The sequence below is a fragment of the Neolamprologus brichardi genome, chromosome 12 (genome assembly GCF_056152115.1).
Source record: "Neolamprologus brichardi isolate AB-2024 chromosome 12, ASM5615211v1, whole genome shotgun sequence".
Taxonomy (NCBI): Eukaryota; Metazoa; Chordata; class Actinopteri; order Cichliformes; family Cichlidae; genus Neolamprologus; species Neolamprologus brichardi.
The window spans coordinates 38,626,161-38,650,255 of NC_142115.1; the positions used below are offsets into that span (position 1 = coordinate 38,626,161).

The 24,095-nt window shown below is 50.5% G+C and overlaps 3 protein-coding genes and 1 pseudogene across 9 annotated transcripts; 3 read left to right on the top strand and 1 right to left on the bottom strand.

Annotated features, from left to right (window-relative positions):
- Positions 1 to 892: 892 nt before the first annotated feature.
- On the top strand, positions 893 to 992 carry LOC118455864 (U6 spliceosomal RNA; annotated as a pseudogene).
- A 1,290-nt stretch (positions 993 to 2,282) lies between these two features.
- gstt2 (glutathione S-transferase theta 2) lies at positions 2,283 to 6,123 on the top strand. The gene is made up of 5 exons (XM_087849630.1): positions 2,283 to 2,775; positions 3,304 to 3,391; positions 4,724 to 4,874; positions 5,039 to 5,215; positions 5,760 to 6,123. Exons 1-5 carry the CDS (start codon positions 2,652 to 2,654, stop codon positions 5,904 to 5,906), a joined length of 687 nt encoding a protein of 228 aa, XP_087705756.1. The 5' UTR covers positions 2,283 to 2,651; the 3' UTR covers positions 5,907 to 6,123.
- A 126-nt stretch (positions 6,124 to 6,249) lies between these two features.
- chek2 (checkpoint kinase 2) lies at positions 6,250 to 13,742 on the bottom strand. Of its 3 annotated transcripts, XM_087849618.1 has the most exons (15): positions 13,250 to 13,722; positions 12,818 to 13,088; positions 11,490 to 11,614; positions 11,253 to 11,385; positions 11,079 to 11,169; positions 10,917 to 11,013; positions 10,480 to 10,533; positions 10,304 to 10,368; positions 8,748 to 8,847; positions 8,568 to 8,654; positions 8,320 to 8,483; positions 7,136 to 7,251; positions 6,764 to 6,849; positions 6,488 to 6,562; positions 6,250 to 6,395 (listed from the first exon to the last, which is right to left on the bottom strand). In XM_087849618.1, exons 2-15 carry the CDS (start codon positions 13,077 to 13,079, stop codon positions 6,285 to 6,287), a joined length of 1,566 nt encoding a protein of 521 aa, XP_087705744.1. In that variant the 5' UTR covers positions 13,080 to 13,088; positions 13,250 to 13,722; the 3' UTR covers positions 6,250 to 6,284. The 3 variants fall into 3 exon arrangements, 2 of the variants coding, with proteins under 2 accessions (XP_087705744.1, XP_087705743.1); XR_015719880.1 differs by lacking the exon at positions 6,250 to 6,395 and having other exon boundaries at positions 6,487 to 6,562; positions 6,764 to 7,251; positions 13,250 to 13,741; XM_087849617.1 differs by lacking the exons at positions 6,250 to 6,395; positions 6,488 to 6,562 and having other exon boundaries at positions 6,746 to 7,251; positions 13,250 to 13,742.
- Positions 13,255 to 23,667, top strand: entr1 (endosome associated trafficking regulator 1). Of its 5 annotated transcripts, none has more exons than XM_087849622.1 (10): positions 13,255 to 13,681; positions 13,758 to 13,876; positions 18,600 to 18,808; positions 18,906 to 19,047; positions 19,129 to 19,202; positions 19,278 to 19,389; positions 19,483 to 19,545; positions 19,623 to 19,762; positions 20,755 to 20,916; positions 23,220 to 23,667. In XM_087849622.1, the coding sequence occupies exons 1-9, from the start codon at positions 13,639 to 13,641 to the stop codon at positions 20,843 to 20,845; spliced, it is 993 nt and encodes a 330-aa protein (XP_087705748.1). In that variant the 5' UTR covers positions 13,255 to 13,638; the 3' UTR covers positions 20,846 to 20,916; positions 23,220 to 23,667. The 5 variants fall into 5 exon arrangements, with proteins under 5 accessions (XP_087705748.1, XP_087705747.1, XP_087705746.1 ...); XM_087849620.1 differs by having other exon boundaries at positions 13,259 to 13,681; positions 20,755 to 20,908; XM_087849623.1 differs by having other exon boundaries at positions 13,261 to 13,681; positions 18,636 to 18,808; positions 20,755 to 20,908.
- Positions 23,668 to 24,095: the final 428 nt, after the last annotated feature.

Consider the following 24,095-nt stretch of genomic DNA (forward strand, 5'->3'; position numbering starts at 1 on the left):
TTGCAGTTTGTAGGTGTGGAGGTGAAGTCGCAGTAACATGTGGAGGAAACAGGTGTTTTTAAAACTTCACTGCTCGAGTCCAGATTCAAACTACACTCATTAGGATGAGAACGCTCTAAATCACTTTGAACATTGTCATGTGCTCATATTATTATGTTAATACAACAAAAGGTTCAGTTACGTACAATAACTGTTCATACAGCTACTTCATACTTTCTTACTTTGGTACATTTCACAGCTTTGAGTAAAAACTTGCTTCAGTGCTTCAGCTGGAGTGTTTTACCCACGTATCTGTGTGAGCAGAGAGACGTTTGCCACCTCTGAGCTCCTCGTGTCTAACCTGCTCACAGGCAGCAGGGCCACGTCACACCGCGTCCCCCTCCCGTGTCGGACTCTGACCTGCAGGGCGGGTGGGGGCTGGGTGGGACTGTGGAAGGAGGGCGTTGGGTCGGCCCTTTGTTACGGCGCCTTCAGCCGTCCAATCCTGACCTGCTGATGTAAACCGGCCTGTGTAAATTTCCCACAATGCCCCTGTGCCTCTGTGAGGTGCAGCCTGAAGTAGAGCGGGGGGGGGGATCGGACCCAGACCCGGTCCGCTGAGCCGCGGGGACTGATGGCGGGGATGAAAGCGACCCGGCAGCGCTGGAGGTGTCGGTGGTGCCCTCGGAGCGGTCTGGGCCTCGGCTCGGCGCCTCACCGTGACCGTGAGCGCCTCCAGCGCAGGCGGGCTCATAAGGCGCAGGCGGGCTCATAAGGCGCAGGCGGGCTCATAAGGCGCAGGCGGGCTCATAAGGCGCAGGCGGGCTCATAAGGCGCAGGCGGGCTCATAAGGCGCAGGCGGGCTCATAAGGCGCAGGCGGGCTCATAAGGCGCAGGCGGGCCCCGGGTGGTCGTGTTACTTCGGTAGCACATATACTAAAATTGGAACAGAGAAGACTAGCATGGCCCTGCACAAGGATGACACGCAAATTCCTCATTTTCTTTAAAAGTAATTCGACTCTGAAATAGTTTGAGAGAGAAGGTTTATTGATGACGACAGGTAATCGATTTGATCTTGAATAAAGTGATTCAGGTGTGAAGGGTTGTCAGGATGGACCCCGCCCTAAGGTAGCTGGGATAGGCTCCACCCCCATGACCCTGACGAGGACACGTGCAGGAGGTTGGAGTTGTTGTGTGTTGTTGTCATGCCGCTGTAACTTTCCTCAGCACGGTGGACGAGGAGCTGCGTGGGTTATTACGTCAGTGTTTCTGTGACGGACCTCGTTAACCTTTGGATCATCGCCAAAGTGTTTCATTCATCAACAGGAGAACAGCCACTAATCACGTGTCCGTGATGAAGTGCAGTTCCCACGCAGTCACAGCTGAGGCATGTTTGTGGTGCTCCCGTCGCCTTTGATTTGTGCACAGCACTGACGGAGGTCCGTTTAGGCTTCTTGTTTTTCTAAATGTGAGCGCAGAAGAAGAAAAGCTCGCTGGGTTAGAAACAACTCACGTCGTCCCCAAACAGACGTGCAGCCCACCTGACACCGTGGACGGTTGCTGAGCAGTGTTGCCAACTCCTCAGTAAGGAAAATCGCTATTGGCTGTCCTGAAAGTCGCTAGAAGTCGCTAAATGACGTCATCATCTAATTTGCATAATTGGTCATGCTAATGTAATTGTAATCTATGTTGTTGGAGAGAGAAATAACATCGTGGAAGAGACATAAAGTGAGTAAAAAACGTCCTAAATGCATTTAGAATTTATTTAGAACTACAAATTAAATTTCTTTTAGCAATTATTGTTTTTTTTAATGTCACAATTCCAACCCTGCTCCTTTACCCGGGCTTGGACCGGCAAAAGTGACCCGAAATAGGAACTCTAGTGGAGTTACTTTGTGTGTGTGTGTTTATAAGTAGTTTTAAACCTTGTGATCCACAAAGCAGCATAACAGTAAAAGAGTAAAAGAAGAACTGACTGCGATACAGCACCCGCTGCTTGTTGAGAGTAAAAGCGATATGCGCTTTCACGTCTTTTTTTAGCAAAAAAAAAAGTCGCTAGGGGGTCTGAAAACTAAAAATATAGCGACAAAGTCGCTAAGTTGGCAACACTGTTGCTGAGTGTGATGCAGCTCTCTGCCGAAACGGGGTTTTGCATTAGCCAATCATATTGTTTGTTTTGGCTTTAGTCTGGTTCCTGTCTGTTTGTGGACCTTTGCTCAGCGCGTTTCTGCTTTTACACGTAAACGTAAAGACGTTTGAGCTGTTAGTCGCTCCGGCCTCCGCAGCAGCGACACCACCATCCGGAAACACGACGCCTCCCATCAGAGCGGAGAAACAGGACTGAGCGAGTCCTCCTCGGCCCACCCGTGCCGTGGAAGCAGCCGTCAGAGTGGAGATGATCCACTCTTTGTGTGTGTGTGTTGGACAGCACCCTCTCCTGTCTGTCATTAAGGATGCTTCTGTGTTTCCTCTGAAGGAGGTGTCAAGGAGGCGCTGCCGTGTCCTCCCAGGAAGCTGTAACCTTTGCTGGGCTGCAGTTGTCTGTGCGGCTGCAGGGGGCGCTGTGGAGCAGCTGTCAGGCTGCAGAACCTCAGAGGAAGACGGACGGCTGCCTGCTCGCGCTTTTTTGTGCTTTTTTCGCTGGTTTAACGGATAAAAACGACTCGGTCACCATGGCAACAGGCCGGCTGGTGGAGGTGTACCTGGACCTTCTGTCGCAGCCCTGCCGGGCGGTGCACATCCTGCTCACCTGCACCAAAATCCCGCACAGAGTGCGCACCGTGGCGCTGCGGAAAGGTGAGCTGCTGACAGGCTGGTTAACTAACCAGCCGGTTAACTAACCGACTAGCCGAGCGGCTAACTAGTCCTCTGACCGCTTGCTCACCCGTGTACGCACTCGGCGCACCCACAGCGGTTTGTGGGCACACAACTTCAGCTGAACTCCGACCCGAAGAACTTTGACCTACATCCGAGCGGTGCACAGAGCCCGCCAGACCTCACTCAAAATCTCCGGCTTTAAGCTCTCTCTGAGCCCGCGAGAGGAAACTGCGTCCGAACCGAACCGATCCTCGTAGAAAACGTCATGAGGCTGGTCGGGGACATTCGGCGCTCTTAAACTCACTGAATGTCCGGTTTTCACACAGTGTACAAAATATAACAACAGATTCTTCAGATATTATTCAGATATTCTGGGAATCTTAAATCACATGGTTTCCCATCGGAGTTCTGAATGAAGCTGCTGCATTAGAGCGCACACGCTGCAGGCCGCTTTATATGACCTGAGTTTTGAGTGGACTTTGTTTTTAGCTTCTCTTGTGTGTGCAGGAGAACATCGGACTCCGGACTTCACCAAGCTGAACCCCATGCAGAAGGTTCCTGTCATGGTGGACGACGGCTTTGTCCTCACAGAGAGGTACACACACACACACACACACACACACACACAATTCAATTTTATTTACACAGCACCAAATCACAACAACAGTCGCCTCAAGGTGCAAGTAGACCCTACAATAATATATACAGAGAAAAACCCAACAATCATATGACCCCCTATGAGCAGCACTTTGGCGACAGTGGGAAGGAAAAACTCCCTTTTAACAGGAAGAAACCTCCAGCAGAACCAGGCTCAGGGAGGGGCGGGGCCATCTGCTGTGATTGGTTGGGGTGAGAGAAGGAAGACAGGATAAAGACATGCTGTGGAAGAGAGACAGAGATTAATAACAGATATGATTCAATGCAGAGAGGTCTGTTAATACATAGTGAGTGAGAAAGGTGACTGGAAAGGAAAAACTCAATGCATCATGGGAATCCCCCGGCAGCCTACATCTATTGCAGCATAACTAAGGGAGGATTCAGGGTCACCTGGTCCAGCACTAACTATATGCTTTAGCAAAAAGGAAAGTTTGAAGCCTAATCTTAAAAGTAGAGATAGTGTCTGTCTCCTGAATCCAAACTGGAAGCTGGTTCCACAGAAGAGGGGCCTGAAAACTGAAGGCTCTGCCTCCCATTCTACTTTTAAATACTCTAGGAACAACAAGTAGGCCTGCAGAGCGAGAGCGAAGTGCTCTAATAGGGTGATATGGTACTACAAGGTCATTAAGATAAGATGGGGCCTGATTATTTAAGACCTTGTATGTGAGGAGCAGGATTTTGAATTCTGGATTTAACAGGAAGCCAAAACAGGAGAAATATGCTCTCTCTTTCTAGTCCCTGTCAGGACTCTTGCTGCAGCATTTTGGATTAGCTGAAGGCTTTTCAGTGAGTTTTTTGGACATCCTGATAATAATGAATTACAGTCGTCCAGCCCGGAAGTAATAAATGCATGAACTAGTTTTTCAGCGTCACTCTGAGACAGGATATTTCTAACTTCTCTGTCTCTCTTCCACAGCATGTCTTTATCCTGTCTTCCTTCTCTCACCCCAACCAATCACAGCAGATGGCCCCGCCCCTCCCTGAGCCTGGTTCTGCTGGAGGTTTCTTCCTGTTAAAAGGGAGTTTTTCCTTCCCACTGTCGCCAAAGTGCTGCTCATAGGGGGTCATATGATTGTTGGGTTTTTCTCTGTATCTATGAAGCGCCTTGAGGCGACTGTTGTTGTGATTTGGCGCTATATAAATAAAACTGAATTGAATTAACTTTAGAGATTAAAACACGCTCACCCATTTAAAGTGTCCCTGTGAGGCGGGACGGTCACGTCGGAATCACATGCTCAGTGTAAACGTGAGGTTGTGTCATGTGTTGCAGCGACGCCATCCTGAAGTACCTCACCACCAAGTACGATGTCCCAGAGCACTGGTATCCACGGCAACCAGAGAGACGAGCCCGAGTGGACGAGTACACGGCGTGGCATCACACCAATACACGACCGCACGCTGCTAAAGTCTTCCTCCTGGAGGTATGGAGCCAAACACGTCTCAAATATCTGAAATCAGCTGATCAGGAGACGGCAGCGTGGGGTTCTGTGACGGCGCCGCACCTGTTCTGACATCATCAGCAATATAAAGCTGCTGTAATGCCATCAAGGAGCTCAGGTGTGCTTTGTGTCTCCGCCCACCTCAGGTGCTGCTCCCAGCTCAGTCTGGCTCTCCGGTGGATGAGGCGCGTTTGAATCGCGCTCTCTCCGACCTCGACGACACGCTGGATAAACTGGAGTCCATGTTTCTTCGCCGCCAGCCTTTCCTCTGCGGTGATGACATCACTGTGGCCGACCTGCTTGCGGCGTGCGAGCTCACGCAGGTCAGTTTCTGGATGCTCAAGCCCCGCCCCCTTCAGAAGCCTTGTCTCTTTGGGTACGTTCAGAGAGCTCGTCTCCAAACAGCTGCAGTGAAACTGAGACACAAACAGGAAATGGAGAAGCTTCCCCTTCAAAATAAAAGTTGTAATTCTGCACTGTGCAGCTTTTACTTTGAAGGCAGAGCATGTCTATTTCCTGTTTGTGTTGCACTTTTCCGTGTTCCTGTCCCAGCGAGCAGTTAGACATGATACTCGTGTGATGAGGATCAATAGGGGGTCCGCGACCCTCTTAGGGACTCTCCAGTCGTTGTTCTTAGAGCTGAAGAAGCTTTTCTTTCCGAGCTCAGACTACGATGAGCTGGACGTCTGAGAACCTTCAGACTGAGTTCAGATGATTGCTTCTTCTCATGAAGGATGCTCCACTGTCTCCTTTCCTTACTCTGACTGACAGCTGTGATTAGAAACGCTCCCGAGAGGAGCGGGCACTCTGAACGCACCCTGTTTGTGTCTGTCTGGTTCTGAGCATGCTCAGTGTGTCTCCTTGCAGCCTCTGGGCGGGGGCAGAGACGTCCTGAAGGAGCGTCCTCAGCTGCAGCAGTGGAGGACTCGAGTCCAGTCGGCCGTCGGCGAGGCATTTGACGAAGCGCACAGCGTCCTGTATGCCCTCAGAGACCGCCGCCGTGCCCGTCTGTGACATCTGCACGAGGGGGAGGAGTCAGCCGAGGGTGTGAGGAGGATGAAGGAGCAGCTCACTTTGATTTGTCTGCTTTAAAAACCTCAGAGGCCTTCGAGCTCCTGGACTCTGATCGATGACAGAATCAATAAATCTATCGATGAATCAATGTTTGAATCAGCTGACGCACTTTAACAGGAAATGAGCTTTGAAATGAAAATAAAAAAAGCTGCTTGTACTTTGCCCCTTGTGTCTGTGACTGAGCGCCCCCCGCAGGCTGGAGGAGGAGCTGCGGCGCTGTAGGCGTGGTTAAACGAGCACATTAAAGAGACTCGGCAAAAATGTAAAAATCTTTATTAGAAAACTTTATTTACAGCAGGTTCAGCAGCAGAGACGTGACTACACAGAGGAAGAGGGCGGGGCTTGGCTCCGTTTGGCGGGATGTTGCTCCTCGCCGTCTCCTTCTCGTCCTCGTTTCCTCAGGTGTCTTCCTGAGGTCGACTCCACCTCCTGCAGGGGGAGGAGCCCAATGGATCAGGAGGCAGACTCATGGTTGTACTGTGTGTGTGTGTGTGTGTGTGTGTGTGTGTGTGTGTGGTTACCATGGCGGCAGCAGCCCCCCCTCCCTCTGCAGACGGGTACATGAGCCTCTGCGCCGTCTCCAACATCTCCTGGTCCTGCAACCGTCACAGAGTGAGCAGCCTACACTTCCCACAATGCACCTGAGCACCTTTAACCCTCTTAAGACTTGCTGTGGCGTCAGCTGTGCTGCAGACAGCCAACCGCCATCGTTGAGGGCGGAGTCTCTACAAAAACACTGAACACCGCCTGGTGCGTGGTTATTTGGGTGAGGGGGGGGGCGTCAGGTGAGGCGTTACCTGTAGCCAGGGGTGCTGCAGAGCTTCCTCGATGCTCATCCTCTTCACCGGATCAACGACCAGCAGCTTCCTCACCACGTCTTTGGCTGAAACACAGACGGGTCATGTGAGTCCAAACACAGGAAGCTCCGCCTTTCACCCAAAAGTCCTGAGCGCCCCACGCAATGTGGAACACGCAGAGACTCACCTGAACACACCTGAACGCACCTGAACACACCGTGAGCCTGACGTGACGCTGCGCTGTGAGCAGCTCTCGTTTGCTCGCTTCTAGAAAAATCTCAGCGCCATCATGAAGCGAGCGCCGACAGCGAGCGCCGACAGCGAGCCCGTCATCACTCACAGTATCGATAAAGTTCAGCTGAAGCATCGTACCTTGATCAGAGACGCTCTTCCACTTGGCCTGAACCATGGTGAACTCTCCTCTGATGATCTGATCGGTGACCGACTGATGACCGAAGCTCTCGTGGAACGGAGGGTAACCTCCCAGGCTGACGGAGGACGGGAGAGAGGAGGAGTCAGCGATGAAGCAAATCATCAAACGTTACATTTCACAGCTTTCAGGTGGAGATGTTTGACCTCTGACCCTGGCTGTTTCTCTGCAGCTTCCTCGACAGTCACACGCCTGCAGGAGCCAGGTGACATCACCGCCGAGGTAAATGACTCGTAAACCACGAGTCATTTATGGAAACCGAGTCCTACAGGGATAAAAAGCGGACGCGTATTCTGCTTCTTCTTCGTTGGTGGTGTGAGCAGGCGTAGGACGCTGTGAACACGACAGCGACGCGTGCCGAGGTCTCGGGAATCAGCCGGTCGTTTCTGTCAGACTCTGCTGCTGAACGCAGCTAATGCTAACCCTAACAAATGCTAACCCCCTAACCCTCTGGGGTCGACAGAGGTACCGGCGCGTCAAAATCACATGACCAATTTAAGACGACACAGCAACCAGATGCAGCGACCCAGAGTCTCGTTTCAACCGGGTCGAAAGTGCGGACGTCAAACTTTAGTTCTGATAACAATACACGCCACGTTCTTCTGAATAAAACAGTTTACAGCAGGAAGAACGGTAAAAACCGCGTTTTCTAAGGGCAGCGCTAGCAAACACTTCCCTATTGGTGTTACAGTGCACCATGTCAACCAATCAAAAAATGATATGGCAACATGTGGCACTCTGTTTAGGAGGAGGGGGGAGGGAGAGAGAGAGAGAGAGTTTTGAGATGTGAGACGTCGGCGTGCGGTCGGCATGCGGTCGGCGTGCGGTCGGCGATTCGTTAAACATGTTTGTGGGTTTTACAGAAAAAAATAAAGTTTTGCTACTCTGAAGTGTTTTTCGTCTGAATTTAGATCAATTGTGCGATCAATGTCAATGGCTCCACGCAGGAAGTAGAAACAGACTCTGGCGTGCCGGCAGCGGCTCTGTTTTCATGTGCCGAGGGTAACCAGGCGGGCAAACGAGCGAGCGCACGAGTCGAGGCGGTGCGACAGGTGAATAAACGAAAGCGTTTCCCTGACAACACAAATCATCCATCATCACCCTGCAGCAGGAGGCCGGAGCCTACCAGACGAAGAGCAGCACGCCGAGGCTCCAGGCGTCCACGGCGAGCCCGTAACCTGTGGTGGACGCGTGCGTGAACACCTCCGGAGCCAGGTAAGATGGAGTCCCACACAGAGTCCTCATCAGCACCGCCTCCTCCAGGATCCGAGACTGGTTAAAGTCCGTCACCTGATGCGCGCGCACACACACACACTCAGTGAGGAGGGAGGAGGTGGTGATGCTGCAGGTGATGCTGCAGGTGAGCACACGTACCTTGATGAGACACACGTCGTCCTGTGAGGACAGCAGGATGTTCTCCGGCTTCAGGTCTCTGTGGATGATCCCGTTACTGTGGAGATACTACACACACACACACACGCACAGTTACAGTCGCTGCACCTGTGTGTTTGTGTGTGTGTGCGCGTGCTCGTTACCATAGCAGCACCAGCTAACCTGCACAGCACGAAGCATCTGGTAAAAATAAAGTTTGGCAACAGATTCGTTGAGCTGCTGCTTCGACTTCACTCTGTGGAACAGCTCCCCCCCCTCCATCCTGACAGGTGAGAGACACACAGGTGAGAGAGAGACACAGGTGTGAGAGAGAGACACACAGGTGAGAGAGAGAGAGACAGGTGAGAGAGAGAGACACAGGTGAGAGAGAGAGAGACACAGGTGAGAGAGAGAGACACACAGGTGAGAGAGAGAGACACAGACACAGGTGAGAGAGAGAGAGACAGACACAGGTGAGAGAGAGAGACACAGGTGAGAGAGAGAGAGACAGGTGAGAGAGAGAGAGACAGGTGAGAGAGAGAGAGAGACACAGGTGAGAGAGAGAGAGAGACACAGGTGAGAGAGAGACACACAGGTGAGAGAGACACACACACACAGGTGAGAGAGAGAGACAGGTGAGAGAGAGACACAGGTGAGAGAGAGACACAGGTGAGAGAGAGAGAGACACAGGTGAGAGAGAGAGAGACACAGGTGAGAGAGAGAGAGAGACACAGGTGAGAGAGAGAGACAGGTGAGAGAGACACACACACACAGGTGAGAGAGAGAGACAGGTGAGAGAGACACACGCAGGCGAGAGAGAGACACAGGTGAGAGAGAGACACACACACACAGGTGAGAGAGACACACACACAGGTGAGAGAGAGAGACAGGTGAGAGAGACACACACGCAGGTGAGAGAGAGAGAGACACAGGTGAGAGAGAGAGAGAGAGACACAGGTGAGAGAGAGACACAGGTGAGAGAGAGACACACACACACAGGTGAGAGAGACACACACACAGGTGAGAGAGAGAGAGACAGGTGAGAGAGAGACAGACACAGGTGAGAGAGAGAGAGACAGGTGAGAGAGAGACAGACACAGGTGAGAGAGAGAGAGAGAGACACAGGTGTGAGAGAGAGACACAGGTGAGAGAGAGACACAGGTGAGAGAGAGAGGCTACGTCCACACTAGTGTTTTCAGTTGTGCGTCCACATTGAAACGGCCCAAAACATTTCCAGTGCTGTGCATGCGTGAAACGCAAGAAGATTCGACCTGCCTCCTTTCTGCCGTTTCTTTACGTTCCGGCTCTTTGAAGCGTTGCAGCAAAATGTGGAGGAAAAGCAGCGAGTTTTTAAATGGACTCACAATGAGGTGGAGTCGTTGCTGCGAGTAACACAAAAGTACAAAGTTACAAAAGCGAGCGAGAATTAAAGAATGTGAAGAAAAGCTCTCAGGAGCATCGACAGGCTGATGTTGATCTTTTTAGGGCTGTCAAACAGAACACCTGCTGTGTAACGCCCTCCACTAGCTCAGTTTAATAGGTCACATGACTGCATCACATGACTAAAGTGCATCATCATTTTGGAAAAGCACCGTGTTCAAATGTATCCGTTTTCAAACCGCAATGTTTTCCTTGAGCGAAAACGCCGTCTCAGTTTGGACGGGAGGCCAAAATGGAGAGAAAAATTAGTGTGGGCGTGGCCTGAGAGAGGTGAGAGAGACAGGTGGAGTTTCACGCACAGCTCCAACACGATGTAGAAACTTTCCTCCGTCTGATAGAAGTCCTCCGTCTTTATGAGACAAGGCTGCAGGAGACAAGGAGGAAAGGAAGGAAAGGAAGGATGAGTGTTGTTACTAGCGATAAAGGAGTGTTCTTGTACTTGTGCTTTTTCTTCTTCTTCGTTGGTGTTACTCACGTGGTCGACCCTCTGCAGGATATCAATCTCCGTCTTTGCGTTTCGTGTCGCCGTCTGTGATTGGACAGAAAAATAAGTCACATGATCACCATTGGTTGTTCCCCTTCAACTCTCAAAATAAGGTTGAGACGCCATGTTTGTAGTTCTCTGGGAGGTATCTGTGTTTTCACACCTCACTGACATTTCATTGGGTTAAATTCAATACCTGATTGGCTGGCACCAGAAATATTTAAATTAAGCAGTGTACTGAGAGTTTACCACCCCCTAGTGGTGATTTCATGCAGTGCACTGTTAGTTTGACAGAGAGGGGTGTCTGCATTTTTGACGCTATTAAAATTCATAAATGAACTGACACCATCACACCTGCTGACAAACACGCAGTCGAAAGAAACGAGCAGCGGTTCTCAGCCAATCAGAGAGCAGATGAGGCGACTCACCCCTTCAGACTGAAAGTTCTTCTTGTTTATGATTTTCACTGCAAACTTCCTGCAGGTGGATCGCTCGAAAGCCAGCCGGACCTCGCCACACACTCCTCTGAAACACACACAGTCAGCAGGGTAGCACAGGAAATGACATCACAACACCACGACACAACTCACGTGCCGATGCGTCGGGTCAGTAGGTATTTCTCTTGCAGGTCTCTGGGTAGGCTGGACTGATCGTCCGACATCAGGTCGATGAAGACAAAGACTGCAGAGAGACATGAGCAGGAGGTGAGACCGGCACCAGGGTGTCCAGGTGTTTTCAGGTGCTGTTCTGGTGGGCGGAGTCACCTCGGTTTCGTTGTTCAGCCAGAGAGATGACGGCGTTATTGACCAGAGGAAGCTTCTTGTCTTTCCCGATCGGAATCCCATCGAGAAAAGTGCCGTTATTACTGAGGTCCTCCACGAAGACCTCCGAGCCCTCCTGACACACACAGGTGGAGAGGGCGACGTTAAAGCCCCGTGAGCGCAGTACTCACAGTACGATCAGCGCTAATATCAGTGGTAGTAGTACTGCAGTAGTCTCACTCTGTAGATCCTGAAGTGTTTCTTGCTGTAGATTCGGAACTTTCTGGAATTTCGGTCATTTGGATCCTCCAGGACGTAGTTACACCTGGAGTCCCGTCCAAACAGGTACTGGTCCTCTATGCAGTCTGTAAACAAACAGGAAACAGGAAGTGCTCCTCTATGCAGTCTGTAAACAAACAAACAGGAAATAGGAAGTGCTCCTCTATGCAGTCTGTAAACAAACAGGAAACAAGAAGTGCTCCTCTATGCAATCTGTAAACAAACAAACAGGAAACAGGAAGTGCTCCTTTATGCAGTCTGTAAACAAACAAACAGGAAACAGGAAGGGCTCCTCTATGCAGTCTGTAAACAAACAAACAGGAAACAGGAAGGGCTCCTCTATGCAGTCTGTAAACAAACAAACAGGAAACAGGAAGTGCTCCTCTATGCAGTCTGTAAACAAACAGGAAACAGGAAGTGCTCCTCTATGCAATCTGTAAACAAACAAACAGGAAACAGGAAGTGCTCCTTTATGCAGTCTGTAAACAAACAAGAAACAGGAAGTGCTCCTCTATGCAGTCTGTAAACAAACAAACAAGAAACAGGAAGTGCTCCTCTATGCAGTCTGTAAACAAACAAACAAGAAACAGGAAGTGATCCTCTATGCAGTCTGTAAACAAACAAACAGGAAACAGGAAGTGCTCCTCTATGCAATCTGTAAACAAACAAACAGGAAACAGGAAGTGCTCCTTTATGCAGTCTGTAAACAAACAAGAAACAGGAAGTGCTCCTCTATGCAGTTTGTAAACAAACAAACAGGAAACAGGAAGTGCTCCTCTATGCAGTTTGTAAACAAACAAACAGGAAACAGGAAGTGCTCCTCTATGCAGTCTGTAAACAAACAAACAAGAAACAGGAAGTGCTCCTCTATGCAGTCTGTAAACAAACAAACAGGAAGTGCTCCTCTATGCAGTCTTCTGCCCCCCCGCCCGTGGAATTACAAAACCTGCAATTTTGGGATTTTATTTGGATGCTAATTAGCAGCAGCAGCTAGCTCATCCGTTGGTCACTGCTTGAAACAGGAAGAGGTGTTGAAAAACCAGGATGCCACGTCCATCTTTTATCTACAGTGTAAAGATCTGTCACACCTGAAGCACTGTCTGCTGAACAGAAGTATCCTGATTACTTCATGTGTTATTTAAAGTATGGAACAGCTCGGCTGGCTGATTATGCTAATTCTGCTGCTAATTCTACTAATTACTATTTGCAGACACAGCACAGTATGTTCAGTTTAATGGAATCTGATTAAGAACAGAGAAGAGCGAGCGCGCCGGCGTGTTGTGAGGTACCGTGGCTCCTGAAGCCCGGGACCATGGGCAGTAGGCGGCCCCAGGGTTGCGGCTCGGGCTCCTCTGGGACGGACGCGAGCGTTACGGGGATGGTGTCCACGCTGCTCAGAGTCCCCGAGCCACTCGACGACTGACTGGCTGAGCTGGGCCCACTGGATGAACTGGAACCAGGCTGGGACTGGGACTTGGCCTGGGACGGGGACAGGGTGGACTGGGTTTGGGACTGAGGACGCTCCCCCTCAGGAGGCCCCTTTTCAGACATCCTTCAGCTCTGCAGACACATGAGAGACAAACTCAAGAACAAGAGAAGAAGAGTTTGGGTTCCTGCGCAGGATCGTGGACATCCGTGGGCTCGTGGCCGAGAGCACACATCCCCACTCCCCACTGTGGCAGCGTTCAAACACAGACCGCGTGTCCGAGACTCACACTCACCGTGAAACCGGAACCCCACCGGTGCTGTCAGTGTGCGCGCGCCTTCTCAGCGTGCGCGCGCCTTCTCAGCGAGCTCTGCACTCAGCCGAGCCAGAACCAGCATCCGGGTCTCTGCGCGTCCACGAACCGCGACGCGTGCTTCGATTTCTTGACCGGGACCTTGCGGGACACGCGCTTCCTTGTGGGCAGTTTTTTTCTCTGACGTCACGGAGTGGTTCCAGCCAATGATAAGTGGGAATGTGGATCACGTGCACCGGGAGCCGTCGGCTGGTGTTTCCGGGTTTGGTTTGGTCCCGCAGAGGAGATTCAGAGGCTGATCGATAGTTATGATCGATACGTGAACGGAAGTCAGGGGCGGAGCGAGCCACGTGTCTGTCTGCGAGTCCGACATGTCCAACCAGAGAGGCGGCAAGACTCTGATCATCACAGACGGTGAGTGTCGGGGGGGAGGGGGGGTCTGCAGTCGCCCTGTGAGCCTCCGTCACAGCTCCAGCTGTTCTGTGTGCAGATGAGGAGGTGGAGGAGGAGGCGGAGGAGCTGGAGGAGCTCAACCCGTTCTCCTTCAGAGAGTTTCTGCGCTGGAAGAACCAGGACCCGGAGCCGGAGCCGGAGCAGGCCCGCACTGAGGTCAGAGCTGCACAGCTGCACATGCACCTCTGTCCTGCAAGGCTGCAGCACAAACACAGAGTGGGTCTGTGCTCACAGCTGTCACACGCGTGTACGTGTGCGTATTTAAAAGAGTGACACAAACTTCAAACCGCTGCGCTGTGGCGGTCGTGGATGTGATCGCACGTGTAATCGGCTCACAGCTCAAACCGTCCATCGGCCCACGCCGAGTGTTCAGCCCACGCCGAGTGTTCAGCCCACGTCATGCTGCTGAGTTCTCATGAAACTGCAGAGACGACCTGAGCTCAGCTGCTGTTTCTCAAAATCTGCAGGAAACAGCGACTCCATCACAAACACGCGCGTCACAGCGTGAGCACAGACCCACACTGAGCGCCTGCAGTGACACAACACATGCTCTGTGACGTCATCTGACCCCACCTGCTCCTCCTCTGAACCTCCACAAACCAAGGTTACAACGCAGCGTGGGGTCAGATGTGCGTTTTGTAGTCCAGCTTCTGCTCGTTGTAGTTTCAACACTTCGGGTATCCGGCGTCACGCCGTGAAGCAGACACGAGTCTCAGCATCAGACAGACTTTATTTATCCCCAAGAGGCAATTAACAAGCAACAGAGCAGCATTGATGATAAGCACAATAAGAGTGAGATAATAAATACACAGAATATACAGTTTTAAAATTAAAGTGACTGAAAGTGAGTAAAGTGTCGGTGATATAAGAAGAGAGTAGTTTCTGTTTCTGGAAATGTTCTTATCTGCTGGAGTTAAAAGCAGAGCTGCTTTGGGGACAAAGGTGGCTCCTCCTCCTCTCAGTCCTGCAGGAAATGCAGCGGAGGCGTCGCCCAGCGGCAGCATTGAAATGCGAGGTGAAGAATGTGAGCGGGGTTGTTGATGATTCAGGCTGCCTGTCTGAGGCCTGTTGCTGAAAACCTGCCAGACACCGATGCAGTCTGTTCCTGAAGGCTGAGGAGGGGAACCAGCAGCTGATGGAGGTCAGGATGCTTTCCAGGAAGGTGTAGTAAAAAGTCATCATGATGGGGGTGCTGACTCCTAAGGAGGTGTAGCCGTTGGTGGCACCTCCTGAGAATCTCCTCAGTGTTTGTCAAAGATGGTTCCCAGGTGTTTGTGCTCCTCAGCTCCCTCCTCTGGCTTCCTGTGGATGGCGGTGACTGAAGCAGCAGATCCCTCTGCCCACTGGAGAAGGTCACCACCATCTCTTTGGTGTTGCTCACGTTCAGGTCAAGTTTGGAGCTGTCACACCTCTCTACAAACTCCTGCAGAGCCGTGGTGCTGTGAGGGCCTGACAGCAGTGACAGGAGAACTGTGTCGTCAGCGTATTTCACCAGGTGACAGCTGGGCTGTGTGGATCTGCAGTCATCAGTGTAGAGGATGAAGAGCAGGGGGGAGAGCACACAGACCTGGGGGAGCCAGTGGAGGTGGAACAGGGAGAAGAAAGAGAGTTGTTGACCGAACTTTCTGAGTCCTGTTGGTCAAAAAGTCCAATATCCACAGGATCAGCTGATCATCAGGTGGAATCGGGTGGAAAGTTTAGTGGGCAGGATGTGAGGCTGCAGAGTGATGAACGCTGATGAGAAACAAACAGAAGTCTGGTGGAGGAGTCAGGGAGCTCTTGACCTCCCTGTTGACCTCCCTGTTGACCTCCATGTTGACCTCCCTGTTGACCTCCCTGTTGACCTCCATGTTGACCTCCCTGTTGACCTCCTTTTTATCCAGAGCAGAGCCGTGAAGAAAGTCAGGTTTATTAAGGGTTTCCTTGAGCTCGTTGGTGATCCAGGGTTTGTTGTTGGGGTAGATGGAGGCTGTTTTTGAGGGGATAATGTTGTCAACACAGAGGGAGATGTATGATGTCACCGTGGTGACGTGTTTGTCGATGTCATCAGAGGGAGAAAGAAGGCTGTCCCAGTCAGTGGCTGTGAAACATCCTTGTAGGGTGAGGATGCTTTCCTCTGTCCACTGCTCGATGTTTCTGATGACGGGCTGTAAGCAGGGCCAGCAGGACGTGTGGTGCTGAGCCGAGAGGGCGGAGGGGCGGGGCTTTAAATGCATCTGGTTCAGAGCCGTAGCATTTATCTTCCCCTGACGTGTGCTGCATGTAACACTGTTGGTGTCCTTTAAGCGACTGTGAGGGGAAGCGTGGCTGAAATCACCAGGATGAACTTGGCAGAGTGAAACTGCTCCAGTTTGTAGAGTGTTGGTGACGTGCTCTGTGGCTGCGTCAGCTCGGGGGTGGATGTAAACCCCAGAGCTTCTCTCTCACAGTGACTGCAGAGCACCAGCTGTTGTTTACATACAGACACACGCCGCCGCCATGTTGTTCCCGGTGCATTCGCGGTCTCTGTCCAGACAAAGAGGCGGAGAAAAGCCATCAATCACCTCACTGGGGTCGAGGGGGAGGGGTTAGGGGATACGGTCTATGTAGGGCGGGTCCTTCCAAGGTCACGAACACCAGAAGTGCAGACCTGTTAAAGTGGACACGCGGTCCCTGTTGCCTAGCAACCGCGACAGCAGCAGCTACAGCCTTGTCTTGATGCACGCTCAGTCATCCGGGTTAGGAAATCCCAAAAAGCTGGTTGAGTTCATCTGTTTTCAGAGTTTCATCATCATCAGTGTCTCCTTCAGTGTCTCCTTCAGTGACTCCTTCAGTGACTCCTTCAGTGTCTCCTTCAGTGACTCCTTCAGTGTCTCCTTCAGTGACTCCTTCAGTGTCTCCTTCAGTGTCTCCTTCAGTGACTCCTTCAGTGTCTCCTTCAGTGACTCCTTCAGTGACTCCTTCAGTGTCTCCTTCAGTGACTCCTTCAGTGACTCCTTCAGTGTCTCCTTCAGTGTCTCCTTCAGTGTCTCCTTCAGTGTCTCCTTCAGTGACTCCTTCAGTGACTCCTTCAGTGTCTCCTTCAGTGTCTCCTTCAGTGACTCCTTCAGTGACTCCTTCAGTGACTCCTTCAGTGACTCCTTCAGTGTCTCCTTCAGTGACTCCTTCAGTGTCTCCTTCAGTGACTCCTTCAGTGTCAGCTGACTGCAGCTTCCAACCTTACAGACATCTGCAGACGACTGACACAGCAGGACCCACTCTAACCCACTGATAAGTCCCACAGAGGGGTGGGGAATGGCACACAGCACTGTAAGGTGGTGACAGGTGTTCCCTTAGGCCCCTCCTTCATGCTTCGACATCAACAACCCACTGACAGGTGTCCGTATTTCCACGGCTGGACAGTTAGAAACTGTTTCTGTCGCTGCCACAGTGTAACCTGAAGTGTCCATCAAAACGACCAATCACAGCCTGTGCTTCTTTAGGCTCCGCCCACCCATGATAGCGTGAAACTAGCAGCGTGTTGGTTATGGAATATGATTTCGTACATCTCAGTTCAAATTCAATACCTGCGACTGATTCGCAGACAAATACAAACAAACTGCAGCCACAGTCTGAAAGTCACGTTTAAACATGTGATCCTGTTTCACACAACATGACCTGATGCATCTTTATTTACTGCAGAGAAAACTGTGCAACAATAGTTGAACTAAATACACTGTGGATCAGTCACAGCTGTGTGTGGCTCCCTGTCTCCTGTCCTGCAGGACAAACGTGTCCCTGCATGCAGCTGCTACAGTTAGTGTTGGAGATGCTTCTGCAAAAACACGAAGCAAATGTAACTCAACACAGGCACGGCTTCTTCAAGACGGGCGCTTCGCTGCATTTATTGAACGCCGTGAAAACTACAGACATAAAACACGAAGTCTTTAAGTGCTTCAGTCTATCAAAAGTAACACTCGTGCTTTAACAACAACAAATGACCTCGTGGCCGTCTGCCACTTCGGAGGTCCTAGAAGACCTTTACAGTCTAAACTAAAACATAAAATAATTAGAACACCATACATTACAAATTTTCACAATATTACGATACAGTTATGGCAAATAGCAAATACCTGATACAGCTGGTAGACTAACCAGGCCTTTGCAGATAGCTCGCTGAACTCCTCAGCGTGATTATTAAACGTGGGCTCACAGCCGCTATTATCACGCCCAAACCTCGCGATAATAGCGGCGTAACAAAACTTGTTCTTTGTGACAAGATAACCACACCTTGACAATACTGACCACAGAAATGTACAAGCAAGAACATTGTAACTGCTGGAACCATCGGTTAAACGTCTTTAAACATAAGCCATTTCTGTGACACAGCAAATATCCAGAAACTGTTTCAGTGTTTCCACCGACTGCAGAGATCAGCTGTTCTCCTCTGCATGTCTCAGCTGCTGCTGGCTCCTCCTCCTCTTCACACACTGTCCCGGTGTGTCATCAGGGGTGGAGAGCCTCCGTCTCCTCTCTCCTGACTCTGGACTCAACCGTGGCCGTTAACAACAAAGGCAGAAAACTCGATCAAATATCTGTTAACAGATGAAAACACATTTTCTCCTCTGTCTGTCTTAGCATTAGTAGCTTATACAGGATGAGAACTTCATGCTTGAGTCTGTGTCCTCAGCACAGTCCACGGGCCAGATGTTTGGTCCCCGTAAATGCACTTGGCTTACAGCCGTCTGCTCGGTGTAAACGTTGACGTACGTACACAGCGACAAACAGCTCGTACGACCCGAGCCATGTTAGATATCGCTAACGCCATCTAACTTCGCCGAAGGTTAGCTGAGTTTAACGTGTTTTCAGATTCTTTGTTGTGCTAACATTCGTCTGTTTCTGGACCGCTTCCCGTCGACAGGCCGCCATTTTTTCCAAAACATTTCTTCAACCGCAGATTCGCAGTGAATCCTGGGATAGCGTGGACCACGAAGGATACACCCGACCCGCCTCACGCAGCCTCTGTCTGTCTCATCAGGAGCAGGAGGAGTGGGGGCGGAGCTTGCAGTCAGGCGTTGGCAGCACCTCCTCCCTGTGCACAGAGGAGGAAGAAGAAGAGGAGGAGACCAGGTGAGTCTGATGAAGGGCGGGGCGTAAAAATGTCCGAGCAGCTTCTGTGCAGATGAAACTGCACCTGCCGTGAAGTCATCTTCACCTGTGTCACCAGGTTCTCCTCCAAACCTGAAGCAGCTGCAGGAGGAGGTGCAGTGGGAGGAGGAGAGAACTACGAAGGAGATGACGAGACCTCAATGGCTGAGCCAGCCACCCTCTGCAGGAGGAGGAGTGCCAGGAGCAGCCAGACGCAGCAGGTAACCCAACCACGGAGCGCGTAGTTCAGGGAGCGTGGGACAAAGCAGAACAGGCGTGTTAACGAGCTCCTGTTCTGTCAGCTGAAGGAGGAGAACGCAGCACTGAGGAGGACCGTCAGGGATCTGCAGAGGAGAGCCGAAATGAACGAACGCAGGTTTGTACCAATCACAGGACAGCGCCGCAATATGTCGCTGACCAATCATTTACCCAGCATGCCTCGGTCTCCCAGGGCGTCGCAGCTCTCGGAGGAGCTGCTGCAGAGGAGGCGTCAGGAGGAGAAGGAGGCCCAGGACCTGGAGAGCATGGTTCACTCTGTGGAGCAGAACCTCCACCTGATGACGGTACACACAAACGCACAAACACAGTGTTTGCATGAACATGTGTGTCTGTGTGTGTGTGTGTGTGTAAAAATACTCTACGTCTGTCCATGTTAGCGGCGAGCGGTGAAAGCGGAGAACGCCGCTTCCAAACTGAAGGCGGAGCTACAGCAGCTGCAGGTGAGATGGAGAACGAATCATTGATTATTGATAATCTGCTGGCTGTGTGTATCAGCGCGTGTGTGTGTGTGTTTGAGGCCGAGGTGGATTCTCTGCGGGCTGAGAACAACGGTCTGAAGTCGATGGAGTCTCAGGTCGTCATGACGATGAGGCAAAATGCTCAGGTGGCATCCGACTACCTGAACAAGATGGCGAGCCACGCCCACTCCTCCATCCGGTCAGTACCTGCAGACACATACCGCCATCAGCCACAACACCAAGCTGTTAATGCTGCTGCTCTCTCCCTGTCACCTGTCTGTCTCACCTGTCTGTCTCACCTGTGTCTGTCTCACCTGTGTCTGTCTCACCTGTGTCTCCCTGTCTCACCTGTCTCTGTCTCACCTGTGTCTGTCTCACCTGTCTGTCTCACCTGTCTCTGTCTCACCTGTGTCTCCCTGTCTCACCTGTCTCTGTCTCACCTGTGTCTGTCTCACCTGTGTCTGTCTCACCTGTGTCTCCCTGTCTCACCTGTCTCTGTCTCACCTGTGTCTGTCTCACCTGTGTCTGTCTCACCTGTCTCTGTCTCACCTGTCTCTGTCTCACCTGTGTCTCCCTGTCTCACCTGTCTCTGTCTCACCTGTCTCTGTCTCACCTGTCTCTGTCTCACCTGTGTCTCCCTGTCTCACCTGTCTCTGTCTCACCTGTGTCTCCCTGTCTCACCTGTCTCTGTCTCACCTGTGTCTCCCTGTCTCACCTGTGTCTGTCTCACCTGTGTCTCCCTGTCTCACCTGTCTCTGTCTCACCTGTGTCTCCCTGTCACCTGTCTCTGTCTCACCTGTCTCTGTCTCACCTGTGTCTGTCTCACCTGTGTCTCCCTGTCTCACCTGTCTCTGTCTCACCTGTGTCTGTCTCACCTGTGTCTCCCTGTCTCACCTGTGTCTGTCTCACCTGTGTCTGTCTCACCTGTCTGTCTCACCTGTGTCTGTCTCACCTGTCTGTCTCACCTGTCTCTGTCTCACCTGTGTCTGTCTCACCTGTGTCTGTCTCACCTGTGTCTCCCTCTCACCTGTGTCTGTCTCACCTGTCTCTGTCTCACCTGTGTCTCCCTGTCTCACCTGTGTCTGTCTCACCTGTCTCTGTCTCACCTGTCTCTGTCTCACCTGTCTCTGTCTCACCTGTCTGTCTCACCTGTCTCTGTCTCACCTGTCTCTGTCTCACCTGTCTCTGCAGGCAGCTGCTGGGGGAAGCAGAGACTCTGCGTTTGGTGTCTCAGCTGCTGCAGTCCATCGATAAAATCTCCTCCCTGAACTCAGAGTCCTGAACTCCTTCGGACCTCCTGGTTGTCATGGAAACATCCAGGAGAGGTCTGTCTGTGAGATCAGAGGTCAGCAGGTATTTTGTTTTGGAAGGCCCCAGCTATGCTAACTGCTGATTGGTGGACTGTTGATTCATAAACTCTGTGATAATAAAGCGCTCTGATGATCGGAGGTGTGCTCCACGAAGACGACTTTTTGAGTGTTTACCTGGATAAATAAGGATGTATGCGTGACTTTTTCCAAAAGCTGATTGCAGCTTCTACCTCGTATAAAACAGGGAAAAATCCTGACCGCCAGCGCAGAAGTGCAGCTTCCGTATTTGTCTCATCGAGAAAAACACGATTGGCTAAAGAGACAACCTGTCTGTGTGTGCCCTGTACCCACAGGCACCTGGGAAAGTTTTAGCCCCACCCCCCGTGACCCTGACCTGGATGAGAGGAGAATGGATGAAAAATATGAGCCACAGAAAACAGAACAACAGATGAAGCCATGAGAAATACACAGAAAGCCTAAACTGAGCTGGCGTCGCTTCGAGGACTCTGATCGTTCGACTGACTCGTTTAAGCTAACTTACATCCTGCTGTAACCAGGCAGACCAACTAATATGTACCAACAGAGACCTGATGTTTAATAATGATTAAATAATAATGTTCAATAATAAGAAATGGTGTGTTACTGCCACCTGCTGGTGTGGAGTGTGACCTGCAGCCAAACAGGATGTAGCAGTGAGTGAAAGTGAAATGGGGGAAAATGTTAGATGAACTGGAGCTCTGTGAGGTAGGACTGGTTTTAAATGAAGCTTACTTCATTTATTTAAGGTACTTAAAAGGATGAACGTCTGCTCGCTTTAGCTCAGCCACCTTCATATCAACATGCGTGTAAACGATAAGTGTTGCTAGGCAATAGTTTTACATCCATTCCTAAGGAGTCAAAATGAGATGTCGGCCAGTTTAGGTGGTCTTAATCTTTTTGATCACAACTCAAAATTCCCTGTTTGATGAAAAAGTCCATTTCAGGAAAAGTCGTGAAAATGTTTTGTTTGAATTATAACAGAGTTATATGAATTTCAAGATGTCAGTGGATGGATATGGCGTGCCGGTGTTAACGGACGGCTTCACTTCCTGATTTTCGCCTGATCCGAGGTCTCGTTTTGTGCCTGATGTGGTGTGGAGGGTTTGTGGGGACGAGCGAGAGTGTTCTCTCACTTTATATTGGGATCAACAAGCTTCAGATGAAGCTTCAACACATGAAAGGCTCTGACTGTATTGAAACAGCCGATCAAACAGATTGATTGGAGTGATGACAGGATCGATAATCGCTGCTGGAGTCAAACCTCTGAGATCACAGGGATGGAAGAAAATCAGGATGTTTGAGTCTGTGGTCTCTGCTCAGTGAGCATGCTCAGCTCTGTTACCATGGCAACCATGGCAGCTCGGCACAGCCTTTTTATACTCTTCTTCACAGCTTCTGGGTGGACTAGCACACTGCGAGCCTGGACTGAGTGGACGCCGGGGTCCTTGGTCCCGTTTGTCCTCGGCCTGAGACGGACACACTTTACTGATGTGGGACTTTCTGGGATTCTGCATCAAACTGAGTTGAAAGATTTAAAGCGATATCGTGACAGAAATGTGAACTTCTAACAGGAGAAACTGACAGAACTCCAATAAGCTGTAATAATAAGAGTCAGAGCTGTTAATGTGAATGGAGCCAGGGTCTATAATCCCATTAAAATACAGATCAAAGTGCTGTGAGTCGGATTAAAGCTTCAGTCAGATCCTAAAAACACTGAAAAGTACTCTTCTAAGATGGGTGTAGATCCCGCGCGCTGAGAGTCGTACCGTGCAGACGGTGTCTGATTGGCTGAGAGCTGCTGACCTCACAGAAACGCAGCCTTTATATACCCGACACTGATCATGTGACCCGAAGGATTCTTAGGAAAAAGTGAGCGTATTACTCGGTACCGTGACCCACTCGCCACTGTCCACAGAACTCATGCTGATTCCTGCCACAGCTAACCACCACAAGAAACCACATTTATCCAGCAGTGCACCAAACCACAGGCTGTTTCCACATAACACTGAAACCAGGAGACCGTCCTGGTATCAGGTTAACGCGCGCCTGTCCCACAGGCTCCACGTTGAACATTTACCCACAATGCATTTTTCCTCTAAGTCAAAGACATCAAACTGTGACATGTGTCCTCATACTGATGATCACTGCATCAACAACAGTTTTGCAGTGGGTGTAAAAGTGTTTGCAGTTTTTCAGCCCTGAAAGTTTTCTTCGTATGAAGTAAAGAAAAATCTTTCAAAAGGGTCAAATTTGTAGTTTGAACTCATTTATGTGGAAAACCTTCATTTGTAAATCTTTGTTTGGCAGACACACCGAGCTCATGTGGCTTCACATCAAACCTGCAGAGTCCATCATCATCATCATACGTGTGAGGAAGTGTTGGAGTCGCTGCACAGCGGACGCCTTCGGTGGACTCCGCCTCTCGCTCTCGCACAGCCAGGATAGGCTCCAGAATTTGTGCATACGTTCATTTTTGTATTTCAAGAAAATGATTTGTTAACGTGTTGGTGGGTTTAAAAATATAAAGAATATAACCTTTTCTTCTCTAATTTTATGATGTTGTCAGATTTTAGAATAATCCTTTAATTGTCCCACGAGAGGAAATATGGTTGTAACAGCAGCAGAAAGACACAAATACAAACAAACAGGACAGAAACATAAACAATTTCTCTTACATATTTACATCAAGGACAATCGTTACTATAAACAGAGTACTGTACAGTTATTAAATTAAATAAAAATAACTACAGATAAGAAAACCAGGTTGTAGTGCGAATCGGTTCATTAACTTATTGCAGTTACAGCATTGATGTAAACATCTGTTTGTTGGGAGCAGTTGTGATTGTGCAGTCTGACAGCTGCAGGGAGGAAGGACCTGCAGCTCCTTCATCATCGAGGATGCAGCAGTCTGTCACTGCAGCAGCTCTGCAGCAACATCTACATGCATGGGCTGGGAGACTCTGTCCATCAGAGATGTTGTTTTGGCCAGAGTCCTTCTGTCTCCCACCACCTGCACTGGGTCCAGGGTGCGTCCCAGCACAGAGCTGGGAACAGAGCATTTTAGATCAGAATGTGAGTTTGTGCCCGGAGCGCAGCGGGCGTACGCTCCCCGTGGTGCGTGTCCCAACCCTGCCCAGTGGGCTGGATTCTGGCCCCGAGCCTTATGTTTGGCTTGTCTGGGCT

Bases quoted from the DNA above. Each gene is read 5' to 3' on its own strand.
- chek2 (XM_087849617.1), bottom strand. From the start codon at position 13,079: ATGTCTGAAAAGGGGCCTCCTGAGGGGGAGCGTCCTCAGTCCCAAACC. The intron at 11,170-11,252 runs GTGACTCCGCCC...GTCTCTCTGCAG, and splicing joins GGCTGAACAACGAAACCGAG to TCTTTGTCTTCATCGACCTG. The intron at 10,369-10,479 runs GTGAGTAACACC...TGTCTCCTGCAG, and splicing joins TCCTGCAGAGGGTCGACCAC to CCTTGTCTCATAAAGACGGA.
- gstt2 (XM_087849630.1), top strand. From the start codon at position 2,652: ATGGCAACAGGCCGGCTGGTGGAGGTGTACCTGGACCTTCTGTCGCAG. The intron at 2,776-3,303 runs GTGAGCTGCTGA...TTGTGTGTGCAG, and splicing joins CACCGTGGCGCTGCGGAAAG to GAGAACATCGGACTCCGGAC. The intron at 5,216-5,759 runs GTCAGTTTCTGG...GTCTCCTTGCAG, and splicing joins CGGCGTGCGAGCTCACGCAG to CCTCTGGGCGGGGGCAGAGA.
- entr1 (XM_087849622.1), top strand. From the start codon at position 13,639: ATGTCCAACCAGAGAGGCGGCAAGACTCTGATCATCACAGACG. The intron at 18,809-18,905 runs GTGAGTCTGATG...CTGTGTCACCAG, and splicing joins GAAGAAGAGGAGGAGACCAG to GTTCTCCTCCAAACCTGAAG. The intron at 19,203-19,277 runs GTTTGTACCAAT...TCGGTCTCCCAG, and splicing joins GCCGAAATGAACGAACGCAG to GGCGTCGCAGCTCTCGGAGG.